Source organism: Diachasmimorpha longicaudata, chromosome 17 (genome assembly GCF_034640455.1).
Source record: "Diachasmimorpha longicaudata isolate KC_UGA_2023 chromosome 17, iyDiaLong2, whole genome shotgun sequence".
NCBI lineage: Eukaryota > Metazoa > Arthropoda > Insecta > Hymenoptera > Braconidae > Diachasmimorpha > Diachasmimorpha longicaudata.
The window spans coordinates 3,675,232-3,699,134 of NC_087241.1; the positions used below are offsets into that span (position 1 = coordinate 3,675,232).

At 41.4% G+C, this 23,903-nt stretch overlaps 1 protein-coding gene across 1 annotated transcript; it reads right to left on the reverse strand.

Annotated features, from left to right (window-relative positions):
• Positions 1 to 3,130: 3,130 nt before the first annotated feature.
• LOC135170489 (uncharacterized) lies at positions 3,131 to 16,339 on the reverse strand. Its single transcript, XM_064136340.1, has 4 exons — positions 15,773 to 16,339; positions 13,435 to 13,617; positions 4,853 to 5,038; positions 3,131 to 3,238 (listed from the first exon to the last, which is right to left on the reverse strand). The coding sequence occupies exons 2-3, from the start codon at positions 13,584 to 13,586 to the stop codon at positions 4,882 to 4,884; spliced, it is 309 nt and encodes a 102-aa protein (XP_063992410.1). The 5' UTR covers positions 13,587 to 13,617; positions 15,773 to 16,339; the 3' UTR covers positions 3,131 to 3,238; positions 4,853 to 4,881.
• Between the last annotated feature and the right edge of the window lie 7,564 nt (positions 16,340 to 23,903).

A 23,903-nucleotide genomic window follows, 5' to 3' on the forward strand; every position in this document is an offset into this window, starting at 1 on the left:
CCAGGGGTGTCGCGATGGTTCGCGCTAGACTAATAAAGAGTTGGCTCGCGCGCGAAGTGCCCCGGAGTGTGCGAGAGCGGGAACGTGAAATCGTTGTGGCCGAGTTGAACGAAGAGAGGACCCTCGGCTACGACGACAAACGGAGGAAGGAGGATGATGATGCCTGTGTGGAGGGAATACGCGCGCCGGTATATCAAGCACCAACGTTATTTGCCAACGTCACGTGTCGTCGGCATTCACCCCTCCCTCTCACCCTCCACCTAGCGCTGTTGTATTCGAGTGTGTTCAGGCCCCCAGCTCCATTCAGTTCCGATGAACAGATCAAAACAGAAGAGGAAACAGAAAAAAAAAAGAAGTTTTTCCTCTTCTCTTCCATCGGCAAAGCACCACCCGATTGACTACGATCACCTCTTCATCCCTTCCCCGTGCGGCTCATTCGTCTCAATCGTGTGCTCTGCAATCTCCATTCATTCCTTCCTGACTGCAGCCCTTCTCCCCCTCTCGCCGGCCATTCTTAACCCTACTACACCACACTCAACCCTCCTACCTTCACCACCATTCCCTTTCCATTCTTGTGCATCAACCAACAGCGCGTATTTCACATTCACGTACCATCGCACCAATACTATTGAGGAGTCGGGGGAAATAAATAAAAAAAAAATATTTAAAAAAAACGTTGACTCTGTGCACGAGTAACTCTGGCAGAGAGTTGGGGTGACGTCAGTGGCGTGGGCGCAACCCCCACGCGAATCTCTCCGTCTCTTTTCCAACCATTTGGTTGACCGAGGGCGGGGGAGGGGGAAGAGAGCGTATTCGTCGCAGGCACACGACTGTGCACCTCTCCATCACGGGTTCTTGGGTCCTACGAAGACAGTGAGCAGAGTCATTCAATTTTCCCGGTTTTTTTTCCCGGTCCCGGGGAGCGGGGCAATGGGCATGAACTGCAGGGATCATAAATCATAGGGGGGGGAGGGAGGTTGGTGCGTTTTCAGAGTCATTGGGACTGGGGGAGGATGGGTTCAATGAATTAATTTGAACCTCGTCACGAGGGACTACTGGGGCAGTGGGGGAGTGGGGTCTGGTGAGGCAGTGTTTATGAAAATTAGGGGGAGGGCCTGGGGGATGTTGTTTTGGGAGATCAGAGGTGGGAGGGGCTGGTTGAGGTGAAAAATTCTGGGAAATTTAATGGGGTCAGGCGCTGGGGAAACGGGGACTAGTCCTTAGGGAGATTTCTGACGAGATCTTCAGGTTTTTCGAGAAGATGTTCATTCGCTTCGGAAGGTAATTGTTTGAAGGGCCTCTTCTGAAGATAATCGACGGAAAATCGATGCCCCCAACCCCATAAACATTCCACGAACCCCTCAAAAAAATCGCACGTGAAAACATTCGAGAAAAACATTTTTTCCGCATCTTAAAAAATATTTTCCGCAGTCGCCGACCCGGGGATGAAATCCCCAAAAATAACTTTTTATCAAACGTTATAAATTCCTCCCCCATAAATATCATTTTCAAGTACATCATCCCCTTCGATTCCTCCTAACACATCCCAAACCCCCTCAACCAAATATATTTCCCACAAAAACCTCCCCAGAACTGAAAAAAAAAATTCCCGAATGACGAAGTCAATCCTCCTCACACCCTGTCGCGCTCCTCGGGCATGACCGAATAAAGATACGTGTTCGAATTGACGCCGTGTATTTAAAAGAAAAGAAAGGCAATGGAAACCAGCCCGTCGAGACACGCCACAAACTTGTGGCAAAAAGGAAAAATCGGGAGAGAAAGATAACAAGACGATTTACCTGAGTAGTGGGGATGAATTGGTGGGGCTCATGATGGCAGGGCCGTGGGGGCTGTTGGTTGGAGGGAGGTGCGAGGGGGGTAGGGGTGAAGAGCCAGAGGGGTATCCAGGGGGAGGGGAATTAAAGGCGAGCAAGTTGTGGGAAGGGGGTTCCACATAACCACTGTGGATTGACTCAAAGGGAGTGAGAGGAACGGGTGGCACACGGCACACGCCATATCGGGCAAGAGCTATCCTATACGTGGGCTAAAAACCGCCTCTTCCTCGCCTCTCACCTTTTTTTCCAATCGTGTGCTCGAGCAAACACACCTTTTTAGCCAGTGTTACATTAATATTGTAATGTCCAATTGGTAAACAAGGACAGGAATTGAAATATCGGAGTGAGAGGGAATGTGATACGAGAGGGATTATGAGAGGATATCATATGGGTTTAGTGCCTTGGGCCACTGCTGGACCGGAACAAAATATTTTCTCTCCTTGTTGAATGGCCTACCACGTTGACGTGTCGACTCTGCCCACGTTTAAAATGATCACTTGTCCCCGCGTGTGCGCCTCTTTCACACTGATATCATTGAATATGGTGATATGGAATAACCATTTGGGGGAGAAGGGGATTAGAGTATCTTGAGGACAGGCCGATGTTGTGCGTTCGACTTATTATCGATGGCGGGTCGTTACGCCTCAGCTAGAACGATGGGGATACCCTTTAAAGGCTGTTTTAGACAGTCAATCTATTCTGATGGCTTTGATGTTTTTCCTTGGTATGATGATATTACTCATGGCGCGGTATCCGGCTCAATCTGTCGCCATTTGCGGTCGATAAGTGGATTTTTTTCAAAATATTCACTAGGGAATTTAGCTGCAAGAACAGTAGAGAGAACTCTGCGTTGTTCATTTGATTTTTAGATCAACTGATTCAAACTGACTGTTTTTTTTAATATATTGCTCATTAAGTTCGGTTTCCTCGAGTCTGAGGCAAGAATTTTTCTCGGCGCAAGGTCTTAATTAATTGATTCATTCAAGAATTTATTCACAATGAATGACAAATGCTGTATCATCGAGTGAAAAGGTGTCTCGATTCAATTAAAAATCAATTTATTTTATTTTCCTACCTCATTTTAAATTCTATAAAGTTTCAGGCCTCGACTCACGATTGTATCTATTTTGTGTACAGCAATGATGATTAATGAGCGGCCTGAGGTTTTCGGTAGCCCGACGGTGCGAGACCAGGTCAGATGGCTTTTGTATTCTCAGACACTGTGAGTAACCCTGACTCTTGATGGCCAACTCTGGATGAAGATTGACAGGCCCCTCTGAGCTTAAACCGGGCGAAAAAAAAAATAAACGAGTTGACTGACATTTGTACAGTGAGACATCCGTTCGAGATATTTGTACCTGCAGAATGTACTCAACAGGTAACGCTAACCGTACAGGTGACTCCTGAAAAAAAAAAGGAACCCATTCACTCGTGTTTGAGGGTAATGTTTACTCTTCGCGTTCCTTAATCTCGAATTTTTATTTAACAAATAAAAATAAGACTAGGTCTAAAATAATATGATTTGATCCCGAGAGATCGTCAACAAATTAATTCCCCAAATTTCCATTCGCCATGAAAATTCTATTCCATGACCTTCAGCATCCCCATTTCCCATATCTCCACTCCCCTCCAATCAACCCCCTCCCCCTCCCTCCCCCCGCATCAGGTATCAGAATCATCAGCAAACTCCTCCCACCCACTCAGAATAATTCTCCCGTACATTGTTTAGCGAATTCTCAAAAATGAGTGGAGATAATAGTGTTTTACCTATCTCTCCATCAAAAAGATATCAGCACTTCTCCCCTATTACTCCACCATGAAACCCCATCAAAGTACATTAACAGTTCACAATCTCGCAATCTCCTCGGAGTGTTTTCAACGCATATATTTGAATGTGCAGTACAACGAGTGGGGGATGAATATTTCTTTTCAACAAATTCATGTGTTCTCCATCTCTACCATTCATTCACCATCAACACTGTGAGCATATCGACACTGAAAAGGGGAGAAACAAAATACATATTATCCACATGGGCAGCCCACGGCTTGAAAAACGATCATTTGTCTTGCTCCACGCATGCCAAGAGGCTCTGGCTAGGTACACTGAGACCGCTGAAGAGTCTCCAACACACTCTAGCCTACCCCTCCTACCCCCCCTACCACCAAGGCCCCTCACCTGTACCACCACCCATCATCTTTGCCCAACAGTCCAGAGGTGACTTACTGGCTGAAGAAGACAGAAAAGAGCGAAGAATCCTCTGGGGCCTGTGGGCCCCTTTGAAAATTATTGCTGCGCACATACGTCACTTGTATGAATAAAGAAACCGTCATGAAAAAACAGTGGAGAAGACAGGACGACTTATGGTGATGCTAAATGAATGGAAGACATCATCTGTTTCCGAATTCTTTGACTCAGCGGTTTAATGAATGACCGAAAATTGTCGGTCTTTTGCGAGGTGAAACGCACCCAGTGATCCTGATGGCCTCTGTAATGCGGAACACGTTAAAAATGAGATTGGTTTCAAGGTGACTAATGGGGGCTGGGGTTTTTGGTTGTTGAGACGGACGTGAAATTATTTTAGAAATTTTTGGGGGGTAATTATTTGAGTGGGTTTTAATTTTTTTTATGGAGATGTTTGATTTATTTTGGGGGTTGATTTGGAGAGAATTGTGGGGTGTTTGTAAATTTTGGGGTGAAGAGGGGTTTGTGGTGCGCCACCTGGCGGTGGCGTCCCTGTACCTGGGTTCCATAACCTCAGTTTTTTTTATATGAAAATTGCAATTGAAGAATTCGTTTTTCAAAAATAGATTGAGAAGTTGAAAGAAATTAAAGTACTTTTATTTTTTTATAATCATCAGTTATGATACTAATTAGGTCAATGTCTAGACAATCGTCAAGCCCAATTTGTTGATGAAATGAGGTTAGAGACAACGTAATTTTCGAGTTGGATTGCGTGAAATTTCTAGCTCATCAGTGATTTTTTTTCGGTGTGAAGATTTTTCTAAAAGTTCTTTACTTTCTCAGCTACTGTTGGCTTCCCCGTCGTTATCCGTTCTCCGGGAGACATAATTCGAAATTGCCGTGGTTCAAAGGGCAGAGCCCGGCTACTTGAGCGAGTTGACTCGTACGGTCCTCGAGGTCACGTGCCACGGCTTCTTGTGTCTCTTCCTCTCTTCGTATCTCTTCATATTTCTTTTTATGACTGCAAGTAGTATATCTCATTAATAATTATCTTAATTTTTCCATTTACACACCGAATACCGAATTAATAGGGCGCTTATTTTCTCTCTCGGGGTGGTGGTAGGTTATGCTTCATCATGGATGATGAGGGGGGAGGGGGAATGATGGTGGTAATTAGGCGGATAAAATCATTACAATTTATGACGGCCGACGGGTGATTCGATTAGGGCTGTGGTTTTTGTTAATGGGGGGAAATATCTCGTGGTACATGGAGAGAAAGACGGACATAATTTTTTTTTGTGAAAACCTTAACGAATTTACGGGAAAATATCTCCTGAAATCGCAAAAAAAATGGAATTTTAGCGAAATTTCCCTGAGATTTAAATACAAATTTTTAAAAAGTTGAATTCAATGAAAAGTTGAACTACAAACCAAAATTTAAAATGAAAATTGCTTTAGAGAAAAAATATACGGAAATTATTTTGATATTAATTTGTTATTGATGTGATTTTGGCGCTCAATTTTTCCAGCATTACTTCACTCAATTTGAAATTTTGTGATTGCGATGGACTGAATTTTCTCATTACGTGAATTTAATCATAAGTCTCAATAAAGAACCACTTTTTTTCCCGCCCGTAAATTTATCTCTGCCGGTCAGAAAAGCCGAGGTACATTCGAACTCTGAGTTCACGTCGTACTCATTCCGCACATCCGTCTGAAATTGTTTTTCATGGAGTTTTAGTGCCAGGTTATCTTCAACTTAATTACTACCCTAAGGCGAAAAGTGTGTGGACCGCAAAAACTCATAATTTCTTGCAAATCACTCAACTATAGAATTACATTATATATTAATAAGTTGTTAAGAGTGAAACGTTCAGACCTTGAAATTTTTTTCTCTCGTTTAATATTTCGAATTGCGTTATTCCATGAACGGGAGGTAAAAATAATAACTTCAATATCATTATAAATAATTTAAACAACTAGTCCTATATCGATGATCTCATCTTTTAATTTTTTTCCGCACTTGGAGAGGTGCGAGAAATTCCTTTGGACCTTTGCTGAATAATTTTGCTTGATTATTTTACATGAATTTCTATATAATAAAATTATCAAACCAACAATTCCATCCCCCGATTACCTCAGTCTCGATCAATTAAATAAAACATGTTAACAGTAAAGAGAGCAACATCTCAGGAATTTGCGATGCTTCTGGTGGAAAAGACACGGAGGTGACCTCATCGGATGTGGCTCTGATTTGCTCAATTCGTTCCAACTTATGCGGCGTGCCACACCACGTACAAAATGACCATAGTCGTTCATCCAGCATATAGATAAATGTAGAACAGGAGGAATAAGGATGACATTTTCATGTAGAAAGAATTGAAGAAAGACGAATGATTCACGAGAGAGCGAGAGGGACTTTGCAATTGCTATCGTCTTTGCCTCATTATTCCATTATAATGGCGTGTGGCGTGTGCCGTATACCCTGACCGCAGGCATATATCCCCTCTACCGCGATTATTCACCAACACTTGAGAAGTGAATCCGCAGACTTGCCCGGTACAGGCTCCAGCTCAAGAGTCATAAAATAAAGAAACAAATGAGAAATGGAAAATATTCGAAAAATCCAAAAAACCTATTTATCGTTTTTCACGTCTTTTCGCGGAACTTTCCGAGCAGAAAATCATTGTAAAATCATTACAAAAAATTAGAAAAAATTTGCAGCAACAATAATCTCATCATCACCCTAAATTTAATTCTGAATTTACCAATTTAACAATTATTTCACCTGAAAATCGGAATTTTATCATTAAAAATTCTCGTTAAATCGCACGCGAACGTTTCCCACTTTTTCGGAAATGTTTTGGACTCTCCAGAAGAGGCGCGTAATTTAAAAAAAATTTCCTCAGAATACCTCAAACATTTATCAAAAACACCAACAGATAAACAAACGCCACAAAAAATCCTGCAACTCCCTATCGCAATAATTTTCTCACACGGTATTATCCTCAACCGCTGTTCTCTCACCTCGATCAAGGGATATATTATTATCCCCCGAACGCAAAGACATTAACACCACCCGTGAATGTACTGATGTACCGTATAAACCTCCCATTTACCACACACTATTCCAAAGTATTTTCATTCTCTCAATATCTAGTTTTTTATTTCTCTCATGACTCTCATTCCCATCTCACAACACTGTACAAACGTGAAGATGCACCCGGTCGGCCAATGGATTTCTCCTCGTCGCGCTCATTCTCTCCTTCATTTTCTCTCTTTTGTGCCTTCCTCAAACCCCAGAGAGACGTTTAAACCGAAGGTGGAATAACTCGTGGAGATGTAAAAGAGATGGGCCAGAGAGCGAGAGAGAGAGAGTGCGGCCCAAAGAGGGGGCTTCGGGGGGGGGGGGGGGAGAAACGAGGCTGAGAGCATCACGAGGCTGGATAAGAGAACCGAGAGAAGATGGCCAGAGACTCTCAAACGGTCCTGAAACAGGTTCCAAGGACCGTTGTTCCTTCTCCGCGTGCGTCGAGCACTGGACTTATCTCAGTGGGTGGAGAACGAGTTGCAGTACGTTAGAGGGCCCTGACTATCGGCACTGGGTCCCCGGCTCTCCCCCTCCAGCTCCCCTTGTCAGGGAAGAAGACACCTGGGTTTTGGCATGGGCTTGAAAAAGCCTCCGTCAACGAGGTGCGGCAACGCTGGAAGCTGGGTGGGATTGGTGATGCTGGAGGGACAGAGATACCCGGAGTCGATTCAAAGTTGAACCATATCTCTTTCACTTTGTCGTCTTTGGAACATAACTTTGGCGAATCGATCTGCTCGATCAATTAATTATCGTTCTGGTTTGCGATAACGAGTGGTAAACATCGGATACACGCACCATGCTGATAGATAATAGATGTCCTTTGACTGGGAGGGGGGAGGGGGGAGGTTTTTTTTGTGGGGTAAGCCCTGGGGAGAGGCTGTTCAACATGTGTCATTCACGCGGTGTTGGGGGGGAGTCTGGGATGTGGTGGTAATTTTGCGGAGGGGGAGAGGGTGGTAGGGGGGTAGGGGATGCTATTGGGAAGTTGTAAAGTTGGGAAGTTCATTTGTTTATGGCAGGGGTGTCATGTTTAAAGAGAAAAAGTATTGTAAGTCATTAAAAAATTTTATAATTGTTGAAAAAATTTTATGATTTTTAATCGATCGACAAAATGTAAAATATGTCATTAGTGAAGTAAAAATCGATGAGATTGAATCGAGATATTTCCAAAAATCCATCAACTGCCCCAGCTACTGATACAGAATGACAGATTATCGCCCGAGGATTTTTTTTCCATTTAATTTGATATTTTCAATATAAGTGTCACGGCTGTGTGAGCATTGCTAACCCCGGGCCATCGTCACACTTTACCTTCGTTTACATTTTAATATTCATAATAAGTGATAAATGGATTCAGGATATATAACTGGATCGTGGGTTACCTAAGTGATGCATATACACGTGTGCAATCGAGATTGTGGAGTGCATGAATTTATGTCTTCTTAATTTTTCATCTTTTCTTATTTTACTCGTGGATATGATGATGCGATCCCAACGGCGAGATTAGAAACGGGAGTGTCGAACGGTAGCCGCCGGGGTTTTAACACAACAGAGGAGACGAGTAGACGGCAAATGTGAGCCTTCAACCGTCGACGTGTTGGGAATTTCGAAATCACTTCTACACTGGCGTGCGCTTGATGCTGGGCTTGACCCTCTGTCAAGCTTTATTTTGTTGGAGTGACTTTTTGGGGAGTCATTCCTCTTTTATTTCACTTCTGCTGTGTCATTACTGTGGAGATGAGGAATTAAAAATGGGGGTGTGAGGAGGAAAAACATTGGTGGAATCATCGCATGATGGCAGACGATTAAATTTTTTTTAAATTATTACCGTGACCCGAGGATTGGAGAATAATTGGGGGGTGGGGAGGAGATGAAGATGGAGTCGTGATTTTGCAGGAATATCGTGTCTATCAAAGACAGGGGTAATTTTCACTAGACATTTGTCGTCGTTGAGACGAAAATTTTTGGAGTCGGGTACGTCGACCCGAATACAACGGTTTTGACAGTTTATGGAGACTGTGTAGACAAGGACAGGATTTATAATTCAATCGTGTCACAATTTCGATGACACGCCGTGATATTCGTTGCTGTGGACTGTTTTGTTAGAATTATTCCAGGAACTTTGATTTCAGATGCTGGATTCATGTCACCTCGGCCACTCTTCATTTTTCTACCGTCAATTTCTACCACAGAAATTAATGATCACAATTCTGTGGAGATATCGTCGTTCATAAATCAAACTTGGCCTGTTGAAAAAGCCAGGGCTTTTAATCACTAGATCAATGTTAATGGAAAAATCGAGTGATCCAAAATGGATGGGACTGGCATTGAACTTCCCGTAGATAGATTTCAAATCGTATTATCATGATTATTATTTATTTAATGACAGGGATTGGATGCAGTGGGGACGAGTCCTGTGAATGGAACAGCAAATGACATGAGGTAATCATTCAGTTCGTTAATCCCGGATGATTGGTATACGGTATTTTGGATCGAATAATCGTGTTGCAAGAAACTTCGGATTGTCGGACGTTATTTCTGGGTGGCCTAATGACTTTTAGGGAAATCAATCCATTTTCTTTTTCATTGACGATTTTTCTTATTTCTCAAGGACACTTTTCATCGGAAATATGTTTATGTTTCGTCCTGATGGGTCAGGCCGTGTACAATACATAATCAGCGAATAAATTCATATCTAAGTCGGAAAACAGCATGAGAAATCTTTTACTACCTTTCTCCCCCGCTCTTTTATGATTTCATTCTGGAGACTCTTTCGTAAATCTTATGATCATAAAAATGCCTACCACTAGCAGAGATGTTCTTTTCCAAATCAAGCGATATAAAAATCGTAATTTATGCGCATTTGCGTCCACAATGCCATGTTTGACATTCATTTTTTTAACTTCAAATTTTATTGAACATAATTTTTGTTCTGTATCACCGATTCACCATTACACGAACTAGTTCTAATTCTATTTAAATTATTTACATGTATAATTATATTTCCATGTGGATTTTTCTTCACAAAGATAATTAAATTATAATTTTGTCGGAAGTTTCATTTTGTGAATTTTTTAAAATCTAAAAATAGTTTCCTGTGGAAATTCTAGAGATTTTATTATCATGTCGGATATACTTCGCGATTAAAATTTAAACTGCAGTATTTCATAACCGGCCTTTTAAAAATGAAGGGTGTAACGCATGAAAATATGCATTCAAAGACCTATAACTACCGATCGTATGAATAGAATTGTCTCCATATCATGTACCGTTTGAAAGCTCTCATCGAATTCTTTGGAATGATATATGATTTAACCCATCGTAGCACTCCCATACGGTCTAGACTTTGATTTATTTGAAATTTTTATTGGTTACGGACGACAAAACTTTTATCTTCTAGGATATATTATTCATAAAGTACAATAAATATTGAACATTAAACCCAACTCCTTGGGAAGTAGTGTGTAAATGTTTAAAAATTTTCAATCGCAATTTTCATTACATTTTAATTTTTTTAATCGTAAGAAGATTATTTCGATCGTATTTCGATCTTAGTTTTTTTAATTTAATGCAAAAGGGTAAGTTATGAATCGTGAGAAATGACCACAGTCAAATCCGCTGACAAATGGTCTACAAACAGCACATCAATCACATCATGTAAAGAGTACATCGTTTAAAGGCTCATCTGATGAATTTCAGGCTCTTTAAAATGGTGTATTAATCACGGTAATACATGAGAAAATGAGGTAATCATCATAATTCATAGAGAAGAAGTCATGATGGGATATAATTTTTTTATGGCGGATTATTAAGAGTATTAAGTATCGAGTTTCTGGGAAAAAATACACAGGCTTAAGGAGATTAGTACTGCTTACCGTCACCTAGTGATTATACCATAAATTTCCGTATTTATGGCTTTCAAACTAGCAAACTCCGGTCATTTTTAGTTGTATCGATGCTAGCATAGGTGGCATTGGTATTTATTTTTTTAATGCACCCTCCGAACATTGAAATGTAAAATCAATTCTCAATAAACTCTAGTCAAATACAAAAACAACATTAATAAATAAAAATCAAGTAAATTCAACACTAATGAATATCCGCCATTTTATTTATGTTCAATTAAAAGTTTACTCTTCAGGAACTTCCTAATTTATACAAAAATCAAAACTCTAGCGTCAAATTAAAATTAATAATAAATCACGAAAGAAAATCTTCTGAATAAAATAAAAATTCGTCGCAATTTCCGCAGTAAAAAAATATTAATTTTTTAATAAAATTCAAAATTCACTGGTACATTCTCCAGAAAAATACTTTCCAATAATCGAATGACATTTGTCGCCTGTCCCATCAATAACCTCCCCCCCTTGTCCACCGCTAAATTGACACCTCAATTACGGAAACGTAATTTCCCCGAATAATCGTCGAGTAAAAACAATTTCGTCAACCGGAGAAAGCCCCACTCTTTCGAAACCCATTACCGCATGATTTTTAATGAAAACAGACGTACAAAATGACAACCACTGATGCGTCTCCCAGGAGAGACGGCCGAGTAGGATCAGGCACGCGACAAGAGTCCGTGGCCCACGCGCAACTCCACACACCATGGCTCACCTCGCGGGATACCTGAAATCAAATCACGTAATTCTCTCGAGGCGCACACGTACACAAACGTACAAATAAACCAAGAGCAGTAACTGAGAAATCGAGACACTGAAATATCTCACGGGAATTTTCAGCGTACGGCAACAGGATCGCGAGAGTTCGCCAATCAGAGAGCCCTCGAAATCCGCCATTAAACGGTGGAAAAAAAATTGATACATTCGACTCCTCCCAGTCTGATTCATCCTCGCAATTCAATGATTTTTTCAAATCGATGAGTGAAATTTCCGGTGACGATGAAATTTTAGGAAATTTCATCCGCATTTCCATGAGCACCTGGAAGAACAACAGTTCCTCAGACCTGATTTAATTTAGTAAATAACGATCGAATATTTTATTAGTTTATTTAACTGGAAAAATCATTCTCTTATTTTATCTCGAGTGGTTATTTTTTCTCCCGGGAAATTCAGTCGCGGAAATAATTTCCGGGGATAGAAAAGCTCTGAATCTCCTCGAGCGCCAAATGAGTGAATCAAATTCCGGTAAAATCGACCAAAATTTTTATCGATCGGGAAAAAAACATATCGATGGCGCCTTGCAGGAGCTCTGAAATCACTCTCCGTGTTCATCCATATTTGGACTTCCGCTGATCATCATCAGTCGTATAAATCCGGTGAAAATGAAAATAAAAGAGTCGGGAGGGACGAGAGGAGGATAAAAAAATGAGAATAACACGAGAGTTTCAACGAGAATCTATAAATTTTCTGGCCGAGCGAATATAAACGAGCCTCGTCCGCTGTCTCGCTCATATACAGCTCTCTCAAGATCTGTCCGGCGAATAAATTAAAACCTCGTCTACTACCGTATTCGGCGAACGGCGTATACAGAATCCAGCGGTACGTATTAACCGTGTAATCCTAATCGCTGGTCGTTTACGATCGGGGCGAGGCCTCCACTTGGTTAGACACGCGGAGACCCGTTCACTTCAATACAAACACACGTTAATATATACCTTCAATGGAAAAACATATGACCGCGATGACGAAGTTTACGGAGATAAAACTTTGACTGCAGCTTTTTTTTTTTTTCACTTTTCTTGAGTTTTATCTTTATGGAGAAATATCGGATGATTATTGCGATGGAACATTGTTGGTGAGCTCGTTGTACCGTATTTTTCTCCAGCGGAAATGTGACTAATGACGATGAATTGCAGTCAATTTGTCAACGGAGTTGGGATAAAATTGGTTATCTATTCAGGATGAGACTACATTGAATTCTAATGAGACTACAATTAGGAGAATATTTAACGACTGCGTAATTAATTCTGAATTATTAATGCTGGACTTATGAGAGATTGCAATGAAAGGGTTTTGCATTAATTAAAAAATCGTAAACATATATTTTTCAAAAATGTCTCTTGTCATGACGGGAAGATTTTATTTCTCTTATCGGTCGAAGAAATTTTGTATGAAAATGAGAAAATGATTGAAATTTGATTAAATTCAAAGGACAAATTATTTTAAGTATAATACAATAGTAATATATTTGAAGGATTAATGACGGAATAGTATATAAATAATATAGAAATAATAGAACAATTTAAAAATGATGTTGCAAAAAAATTAATTTTATGGAAAAAAGTTTTATCGAAATTTCGATTTCAGAGACGAATGATAAACCCTAGGATCACGATCGCTGTTCATTATCATTATTCAGTTACTTACATTAAACTGAATGGAGGAGTCGACTCAGCCGACGACCCCCAGCTCCTCCGGGAAAAATCCTGGAAAAAGTCAGGTGTCAAATAAACTGGTGGCGTTATCTCTTCATTGTCTCTCCCGATCTCGGATGATCGTTCCGTCGGAGAAAATTTCATTCCACTCTCATCACTGATATATTGTTGTTCCCTGAAAGCAATAAAGTCCTTAATTAACGTTTTTGCGTTCATCGGCAGCCGCTCGAGGGAGCGTTATTTACATGATGCTGTTAATTACAGAGAATCAGGGGAAAAGATCTGAGAATAACATCGTGTTAACAATATGAATGAGGGAAAATCTGGACATTCAGCGTCTAAATTCTCATAACTATAAATAATCTTGAAATTTCTCTCAAATCAGTCTCAAGGGCGCAAGGGCGAGACTTTAGTACATATTTACCAATAAATATTACATTAAAATGTTTATTAAAAAATGAATAAATCACTAAATTGAATCAGTTTAACGTAATTTTTTTTAATCGACGACAGAATTGTTCGTTAGTCCGCGTGAATCACGAAAAATCGCGGAAAAAAGGGGATGAAAATATCGCCGACTTCGGTTTCATCATTCCAATGTCTCACTTCATGTTTCACACATACACCGCACACCCAGAATGAATGGATGAAGGAATTGTGGGGTGGTATACGAACAAGACTTGAATTGGCGGTAAAATGTTTTAACCGATACATTACCTAGTCGTGTACGTGCATAATTAAAGGGGAGGAAGAGAGAAGTAGCAATAACCACGATGTGCATTCGGTGGGGTCTTTTTAATGGTGTAATACGCACTATGAGTGTGTAAAACCCGTAGCGGTATTCCGCAAGAAGGTGGTTCAGTGGGATTCCACCGCGGTCGGTCAACGTGAGATGAGCGCGTGCTGCAGACCCGTTGTATTTATTATGAAAAAGATCGAGATATCTTTCACTCCTGGGTAGATGTGTCAAAATAATTTGATGGCACGTGTCGGGATGGAGACACGTTACGGGGAATGACAGGATAATTGAGAGATTTTCGATATTTTTTCTCTAACGGGCGCGGAATTTATGGAGTGCGGGAGGTGCGCCAGGAGGAACCATTGAAAAATCCTTATTCTGGTTTAGGTAAACACTTGAAGCCACCGCACACGGAGAGATTTTTTAGGAATTTATTGTGCAAGTCACGGTGGTGGGGGGGATGAAGAAGAGGAATTGTGGGTTAACATATGCTGGGGTATTTGCTGCCGGACAATTATTCAAAATTATGTAATTTGGTTAATTGGATAAGGACATGTTATTTAATAAATTGGTCAACAATGTCGAGAATTATACAATTTATCAATTGTCAGAACATTTGAAGACGAAATCACTCGTTTATTTCGGTTTTATACAAAATTTACTGGAATTCCAGTGGAAAATTTTAATAAAAATTCGTTTAGGAGTTAAAATCAATATCAATATATCAGGATTAATATATTTGTCGTATAAGAATTTAAAAATTGTATATCGATTGACGAATTAATTTAGTGATAGTAAATAATTTTTGATTTCACACTACGAACCCTCGATCGACGATTTTCTAGTTCCCATCGATTTCGATAATTATCACTTTTCCATTCCCATGGAGACTAGAGATCCCATATGGCAAAACGAAAATACCAAGGTGTCCTCGGGATTTTAATTGATATTCCGTGCTACGAGACTTCTCGTGTTTTAACGAATGTGTGAATGAAGAAAAAAACTCCTGAAAAAGGGGGAGAGTGAGTTAACGATCCTAGCAGAGATGAAGATCGTGCGAAGATATGTGAGACATCGAGAGCTAGTGATCCATGGAAAATAAAATTGAAAAACCCAGGGATGTATATAAAATCATGATACATTAAATAAAGTAGCTGATGGGTCGGACTTCTGTCGTCGCCGGTGAACGTGATGAGGGGCGAATGTTTACTCATTTACTGCTGGAGAAGACACTCCAGATGAACCCCGAGGATTCCCACAGCCATCAACCGACTGACATCAACACCCGAAAGCCTGAAAAATTCTGAAATTTTTCCAAATTTTCCGTGAACTCCGAAATTTCATGACTTTCCGACTCCCACCCCACCTTCAGTCCCCCTCCCCTAAAAATTCCTCCCCAATTCTTCCCCAAATTAAATTTTTTTCTAACAGTACCTCCAGACTCCTTCGACAGTGCAACAATTTGACAAAAAAAATCCAATTCAAGGCCATTGAAAAACAGTGTTTCGTTTTCGATAAAACCCCGACGACTCGTTTCTCCCCAGTTTTAATACGATTTTGGTCTGACCATTATATCTCACCACATACATACCTTTTCTACTTAGTTTGTCTCCTCTCTGGGTGTTTCTTTCCATTCTGTCGTCGCCTCTTTATCGCGTCACGCTCGGACAAGTTCTTTCCTCACTCGTAATTCTTTTTTAAGGATAACGAGAAGTTCTCACCGATCGAAATCGTATGCTCTCCACCGTATTTTATATCCTCTCCCCCCTCCCCTCCCCCTATAACCCCACACTACCCCGAATAATCCGCTGTTTCTCTAAATCACTGATGTGTTTGCTTGTCCGGAAAATAGATTTCAGAGTTCCTCCGGATCGTTAAAAGTAACAACAAAAATTGAATGTTCGACGTGGGGCTGCGTGAGGTCCCGTTTCTTTATATACATATATCCTTTTTTTTTTTTTGTACCACACAGAGAGATTCAACAGCGTGAAACATCGGGGGAATGAAATAAAAAGTCTATCAAATAAATCACTTTATATCAATTTGTGTCTCTAGGTTTTGACTTTTATTTTTATTACGTATCTCTCTTTTGGGGACACTAGTTGGTTTATCATTCATCTAATGTGTATAATTTGTTGATGAGATAAAAGGAAGAATGTTTTCGGATTTGAGAATGCTATTTATTAAAATTGAATACATTATCGAACAAAAACATTCCGGAGATAGATAATCTGTTGCGTTATGGGATGAAGTCATTTTTCAATTATGGTTGGGGATATGGGTGTATGGGAATTCAGCCCCTTTTTTATTCTATCTTAACATCGGAGACAATATATTTATTAATAATTTGTGGGCTTTCATTTTTTGTATCCCTCAATGGAATGATTATAACGTTCAATTTTATCTGGAGTTTCCTGATATTTTCGTTTAAATTTTATTAAAAAAAAATTAATTTAACTGTTCAGATATTTTTTAAATTGTTTATTTGCGTGGAAGAATTAATGTTAAAAGACTTGTTGAAGATCTATCGTGCGATAGATGTCCTAATGATGTTCGTCAAATGAAACAATTTGACTTCTTTCCGATTATGTCTTCCTCGTGAAAATGCAAAACACGAGAGAAAATAGCGCTGTAAACGTTCTTCAGAGTTGACTAGACCCGGATCTCATTGACTTTGATTATTACCAAGGATTACACTCGAAATAGTGATGCCTCGAAGCTGTTCGGCGAATCTGGGGGGACATTTAGTATCTGAGATGGCCGGGAGTAAAGTGTCTCATAATCAGATTTTTTTATGCTTGAAAATGAGACGTTTGGTCGGGGAGGCATATAATGGATATTTCATGACCGTCAGGGTAAGTATTCTATTAAGATACGGAATGTGCTTCTAATGTGTCGAGAATTTTCATTTGAGATACCAAATATTGCGGGCTATCGGAAAAAAACATAGGCATTTGGAGATTAAAATATCTGGATTTTCGAAATTTATTACAGATTTTTTATGACCCCCCATCGAAGTCACTTAATCCCCTTAAATACCATTCGATAAAATTCAATTATCACCGACAATTGGACTGTAATTAAGGGAGGAAAACCCTGAATTTACTTGAACCCGAAATTCAACATTTTTGAAAGACTTGAACCTTCGAATTGTCCAATTTCTCCAATATTTCAAGGCAAAGCCACATTCGCCCCCCAAAATGATCGATTTCCCTTCAAAAATCCTCACCCACGCAGTACCCCATCACCTCCTCTCCCCCCCCCTCTCCCACTCCATTAAAAAAAAAACCACTGAATGAACGTAAAAAAAAACAACCATCGACATGACGTAATCCATTTTTTCATGAATGGTGTTCATGGTATTACGTTAACAAATATTTTTTTTAACTTTCCATATACGTGCGCTTCTCAATGACTCCGCCAACGCACTCTCCCCCCTCCCTCCCTCCCTCCTCCTCCTCCTCCACCAACCAATCCAGAAAAATAAATGAGAGACAGGTAAAAACTCAACGAAGAAGTAATGTATCTTCTAATGGCTGGTTGAGGCTATCGTCTCAAGACAAAGACCACAAGACATTTGTTAACGTTCTATAAAAGAAGATGAAGATGGGGTTAGTACACTGACGTTAAAAATTCACAAGTATTGTATATAACGCGTGGGATGTTTGGGCTGCAGTTGGGCTCGTGCCCAGGATCCCCACCACTTGTGTCAGACCCCTTTTGCCCCGTTCCCTTGGTGTATCACGATATGTCGGTTTCTCTCGTTCTTCGTCTCTTTCCAACCATTTGACTTGTCCCAACCCCCCGGATCCCCCGTACTCCCCCACCCCACAACACCACCATTTCCCCCCTCGCCCGCACCCCCTTCGGCAACCGCCTGTTGGAATACCGGTCGAGTATGTCCGAGTGTGTTGATGGTTGGCTTTTCGCTACAGCACGCGCGAGCAATCGGCCGTTGCTGCGCACACGCTCCAAACTCACCCACGCATATATAAACGCGAAGAATGGAGAAAAAAAAATCGGGGGAGGGAGGGGAGAGGGGGGTCAGAAGGGAGAGGAAAAAAAGGATCAGGAGTGTGGCATGGGTTGGATGGCCGTATGGAGATAGATTTTGATGCTGCTCGTGTATGCTGGACCTCGAGCTCGTATCATGGACACAATGCTAAGAGTTTTCGTGCCACACCTCTTAGTCCTTTTTACCATCCCTGATTTTTTTTTTTTTTTTAAGAACGCGAGACGCGCCCCTTTTGCATTCAAATGCAGAGGCTTTTTTATTATGGGGTTTTAATTCAGGGGGAGGAGGAGGAGGGGAATATTAATGGGGAAGAGTGGATTTGGGGATTGGGGGGTGGGGTTTTTGGGGGGTTTTGGGTGATGATTTGGTTTTTTGGGGGTTCAGGGGTGGGGGACTTTGTTTGAGGTTGAGAGTGGATTTTTTGAGAATTATTTGATTGGGGAGTTGGGGAGGTTTTGGTGGATGGGGGGAAATGGGGAGTTTAGGAGAGGGTGAAGGGGGTGTTAATTGGAGGTTTAATTTTTAGAAATTTGGGGGTGTTGGGAGATAGTGGGACAATGTGGGGAAAAGGGCAGATTTTTTAATTTGTGGTTTTGGTGAAGAAATCGGGGATTTTTTATTGTATTCCGCAACGAGATAATGGATTTTGTAAATTTTTAGGTGACAGGAAATACTTGTTATTTTTCTTCATCCTGCGGTTAGTACACTGTTGAATATAATCAATTTATGAATGAACTCAGAGAGGCTGGGTGAAAGTCTTGCAAGACTGGTCTCTCACCCATCGAAACGAGTGAGACAGAGTCAATGTGTTGTGAGATGTCGCAAGTTGTTTCGTTTCGTCGCCGAGTGAGAGACGATAGTGATCTCACTGTGGATTATGGTGGTTTAGAATCTGACCGGGTTGGGAAGTAACCTTGAGAGACATGAGTATCGGCTGATTTCTGGCGTATCTCCGGTAATAAAAAAAATACCGGACGTTCTCACCATTCATCGAAGCACCGATTTATCTAGAAATTTCTCAATCACAGTTGTAGAGACAAAATTTACAAATGTCAATTCAGTATTTTCATTGAGGAAGGAGCTGTCAGGTGGGAGTAAATCATTCGGGGGGGGGGGGGAAGAGGACACGACGAATCGATATCGCAAGACCAATTTCTTCCGGTAAATTTCGATTTCTTTAATTATTCCAGTTTAACAAATGTTAGCTACACTAATCGAAGGAAAATTATATAACTGAAGACATCTCGAGTTTGTTAACTGTTTTCAATTTATTTACAGCATTTGCTGTAAATAAATGGCTGCAATATTCATATTTATAATTTTTTTAAATTTATTTATTTCGATGGAACAAAATATTTTTTATTGAGTGCAAAAAAACAATTCTCACCAGAACAAAAACTCTCAATCAAAAAAACATGTGATATTTATAGATAAATAATTCCGGTGTTATTATTATTATCAAAAAATGTCTCTCCTTATCATCGAAATTATTTTCTTAATTTTCAGTCATTTTTTTCTCTCGTGTCACAGAGGAAGAAACGACTTTGTGGTTCATTGAGGGTTCACTGGGATGTCTTGCGATGAAATTAAGACTCGCCGTCACGATTATTATATCAATTAATTACACGGTCGTGCCATCCGGTTTGTGAGTCCGAGACCCTCCAGCCCGACGTGCGCCATACCGGACAGCGGTGGAGGGTTTTTCTTGAACACGCGTTGGAATCCCGAGAATCCTGTTTCCGTGCCCCAGCAACACCACTCGTTCGGCTGTGCTTAATCCGTTGGATTCCCGGGGGAGGGGGGCGACAAAAAATTGGAGGACTTTTCAAAATCCGTTTCCATTAGATTAGTCCTCCATCAAATGCCCATCGACGAAACGAGAACGCCCTACCACCACGTGAGGGAAATTGAAAGTGACACTGAAGGGGGGGAGGGGCATTTCTGGGGGGTGATAATCAATGAGCCTCTTGAATTTTTCAGGGGAATTTTCCTTCGTTGTTACCGCGTATCTAGAGAATTTAAAAGTTTAAGACTGTCGATCCGGAGAGTTTGAAGCTTTTGGATTAAAAATCCCTTGAAAATTCTGGAAAATCGTCGTGTGTCAGGATTTATTTTCAGAAAAGTCATGAAAATCGTGGAGCTCTTGATAACACATCAATTTTTATCAATTAAAGTCATCTTTGAGAGGAGCTCAAAATCATTATTGTCAAAGTTGGCCCTAAACTGTTTCTGGAATTTAAAAAAAATATAATTTTATTGAAAAATCGAGTTGTCATGGACTTTTCACTGCGAAAATGTCGCTGAAATTTCCCACTTTCTCCGTTGTCCAGCCGGAACAATGGAAATTCAAGTTGCCGTGTGTTTCCTCGTCCGGCCGAAAAAGGAAAAGAAATTTAAACTAAAAAAAATAATGTCCAAAGTGGCGTGTTACGTGCTACGCAGGCAATAACTTACTCGCTACCAGAATAAACCATGATCGTTATGTGCCCACACGACTCGCTCTCCGTGGCGAAGGTTCAATCTTATCTTCCCAAGTGTACAGCGACGCTCGTAATTTCTACCCTTCACCTCACCCCCGTCCCCCTCCCGTCGCCCCTCCTGTTATTTCGATTCGTCCATTGGTACAGAGATTTTCGGATTATTGTCGTGTCTCTCCCCCATCTTCATCCTGTGTACGTATATACAATCGGGGGATACGCGAAGGTAGACGATAGGAAGGCGCGAGTTACGTCTGTTCCGTCGATATCTCGCCCCAAGATTTATCATCATCTCCTTACCCTTCTTTCACGATTTTATCTTTTTATTATTTCACTCTGTCTCAGTCAGCTTGTAAACGTTTAAAAATGTAATGGGCGCGTGCGCAATAGGTACTCGCCTACGCGTCTGTGCTGTGTAGTACCTTTTTCACTTTGGCATATGCGCGTGCCCATGTAGATCGGGCTTCACGGTGGGAGAGAGGGAGAATGAGTAGATAACGAATGAGAGCACAGAGGAAAAAGGAAAATCAGGATCTTGGGAGAAGGATAAAAAGTTTAAACAACTCTGAGGGTATACAAATATGGTGCTGTCTGAAATCATAAAATGATAGAGGATCAGACTTGTTGGTAAAACAGGAGAATATTATATTTTTTTTATTTGTTAAAAATCTGAGAGATCGGGATGATTTGTTCAGTCGGTAGAAACCGGATTAGGCCACTCGAGACCCATTCCACGAAGATAAATAATCCCCACAAATGTTTAAAAATTCGAGGTGGATCCGCTGCCATATTGGGACCCAACGCCAACGTCAGTTCCACGTTCCTTTGAACCGTTTCCCAAATTAATTTACACCAATGACAATGCCTCCGAGAATTGTTCACTCCCCAGGAACCCCGTAAACCCCCCCGAGGACGTTTCGAACCCCCCAAACCATCAATACAACCCTTAAAACATTCGAGGTGAGCGCATCGCCATTTTTCCACTCCCTCCAGGTGGCGCTGCTCTTCCCCCCAAATCCCTCACACTCTCGAATATTCCCCAACCAAATTCATCCCACCGAACCAAAACCACCCCCAAATCAACGAATATCCAATCTCCACCCGATCCCCCCGGATACCACTCGCCTCAGCACGTACATAATAACCGCACGTGTGTCCTGAAATAGTTAGATGCAAATATGGCATAGGATATCCAGAGATGCAGGAGACTCGCACACGCGTTCCGTGGGCACCAATACCCAGCCTGAGACAGTAATATGGGTAACTCTCTTTCGCCCGAGGTGGGTTGGTGGGCCGCACCCTGTTCCTCAAGCATCCATCGTCGTATATGCATCCCAACATTACCAACACATACCCCCTCTTCCCTCCCCTCCCTCATCCACCCTCGTACCCCTTACGGGCCCCATACATGTACCTGTCTGACAGCCACACACCAATACCCCCTTCACCCCTCCAACTCTCCTGTCCCGTGAAACGCGTTTACTGTATATATAGCAACGGGAGAGGCAAAGTTTCACGCATATATACGGGGACGACACGCACAAGCGTGTGCCACCAGCTCTCGTAGCACACACCGCAGGAGAAATACGAAGATGTTGAGGTTAACGCCCCCCGCGATATCTCAAATCGACGCGCTAGTGGGGCTGAGCCCCCCCCCCCTCCCCCTCCACCATCCTCTGACCCCCTCGGCCGGCACTCGTGGTGGATTGTGCCTGTGTGTGAGGCTGTTACTTGAGTGGACTTACCTGGACCCCTCCCTCAATCCCCCCCCCCTTTTTCGCTTGTGCTGTGGCAACGGACTTGTAGTGGTTGGGGAGGAGGAGGGGGGGCTGTCCAGTTTTCCCATGGGAACAATACCCCATGGAATATAATAACGACTGCACGGCGTGGGAGATCCAAGCGTCTTCATTTATTTACATCTCGCATTGGAGGTCCTTTTTTTAGTCCTTTGGGTTTTCGCTTCATTAAGATGGGTTTCAGTATTTTGGGGGTCTTAGGGGGCCCGTGGGGGGTCAGTGAAAAGATTCGGGGGGTTTGAGGTGGTTTTAGTAGTTGTTGAGGTATTAAAATTGAAATAAATTTTTGGGGAGGGGAGGGGGATTTAAACATTTGTTTTTTTTTTAATTTGTAGTCAACTGAAATCTTTAAGTTGTTAATTATAATGTAATTTTTTATATTGCAATGAGGACAAGTTTTTGACTGTTTTAAGGCGCCTCTTTTGTTACTGTTAATAATGTTAATGAGATAATGACTGATGAAAGTTGAGGTGATTGTAATAAATGAGACATCAATGGTCTTAATTTAGGATAATAAACAGATACGTCTTAAATGAGGGGTCGCCTGAGACCCTAGTTTTTTACTGCAGCTGCATTGACACCACTTGTTGCTGCGCTCAGGACTGACTGGGGACGGAATTATTTATTTTCACTCGGTAATACCTCGGTGGATAAATATCCAGGGGGGCGGGGGCGGGGAACAAAAAAAATGTGTAGAATGTGGTCGCTGTTCAGGTAGTCGAAAAGAGAAATATGTCCACTTGACACTCAGGGAGGTCGATTCGAGTGTCTACTTTGGAGCGTTCGGAGTGGGAAATGTTGGAGAGTCGAGTATGAATATCCATCAGGAACACTGATACACCGGGGGGACTGTGATGATGGCCAACTTGTGGAGAATTACAGTTAGGTATCACGAAGATTGTCATCCTGATTACGAGGTCGATCAATTAACTCGTTAATTAAGGAAGTTTTCAGCAAAGAGAGATACAAAAATCGGGGATTAAATTTGCTAATTTCCCTCGTTTTCACGTACGTTTCGTAATTCACGAGTGGGAAAGAAGGTTCGATAAAAATTGGGGAGGGTTGCAGTTATTTTTATTCCATCCTCCTGATGAATTACCGCTTTTGAGGGGTCGAAAATTATTGCGCAATAAAAAATAGTAGGGCTCTCTCGTATCTAGGGATATTTTTGGTTTTTTTAGGGGAAAAATATCTGTTACGTGAATCGAGGTTTTTGTTTACCTGAAATCAGGGTGAAAATACGGGTGATGGGGGTAGAGGGGTTAAGAGCTGGAGAGACGTAGGAGTTTGATGCCAACTGCCGGCACTGTATCCTTCGGTGTTCGCGTGGCGCGGTTTAGTGTCCTTCTCTTGGCAAGATATTCCGGGTAGCGCGGAAAGTGAGCAGAGAGTGCGGTGGTCGTGGTGATGGCGCGTGGGCGACCGGAAACTATC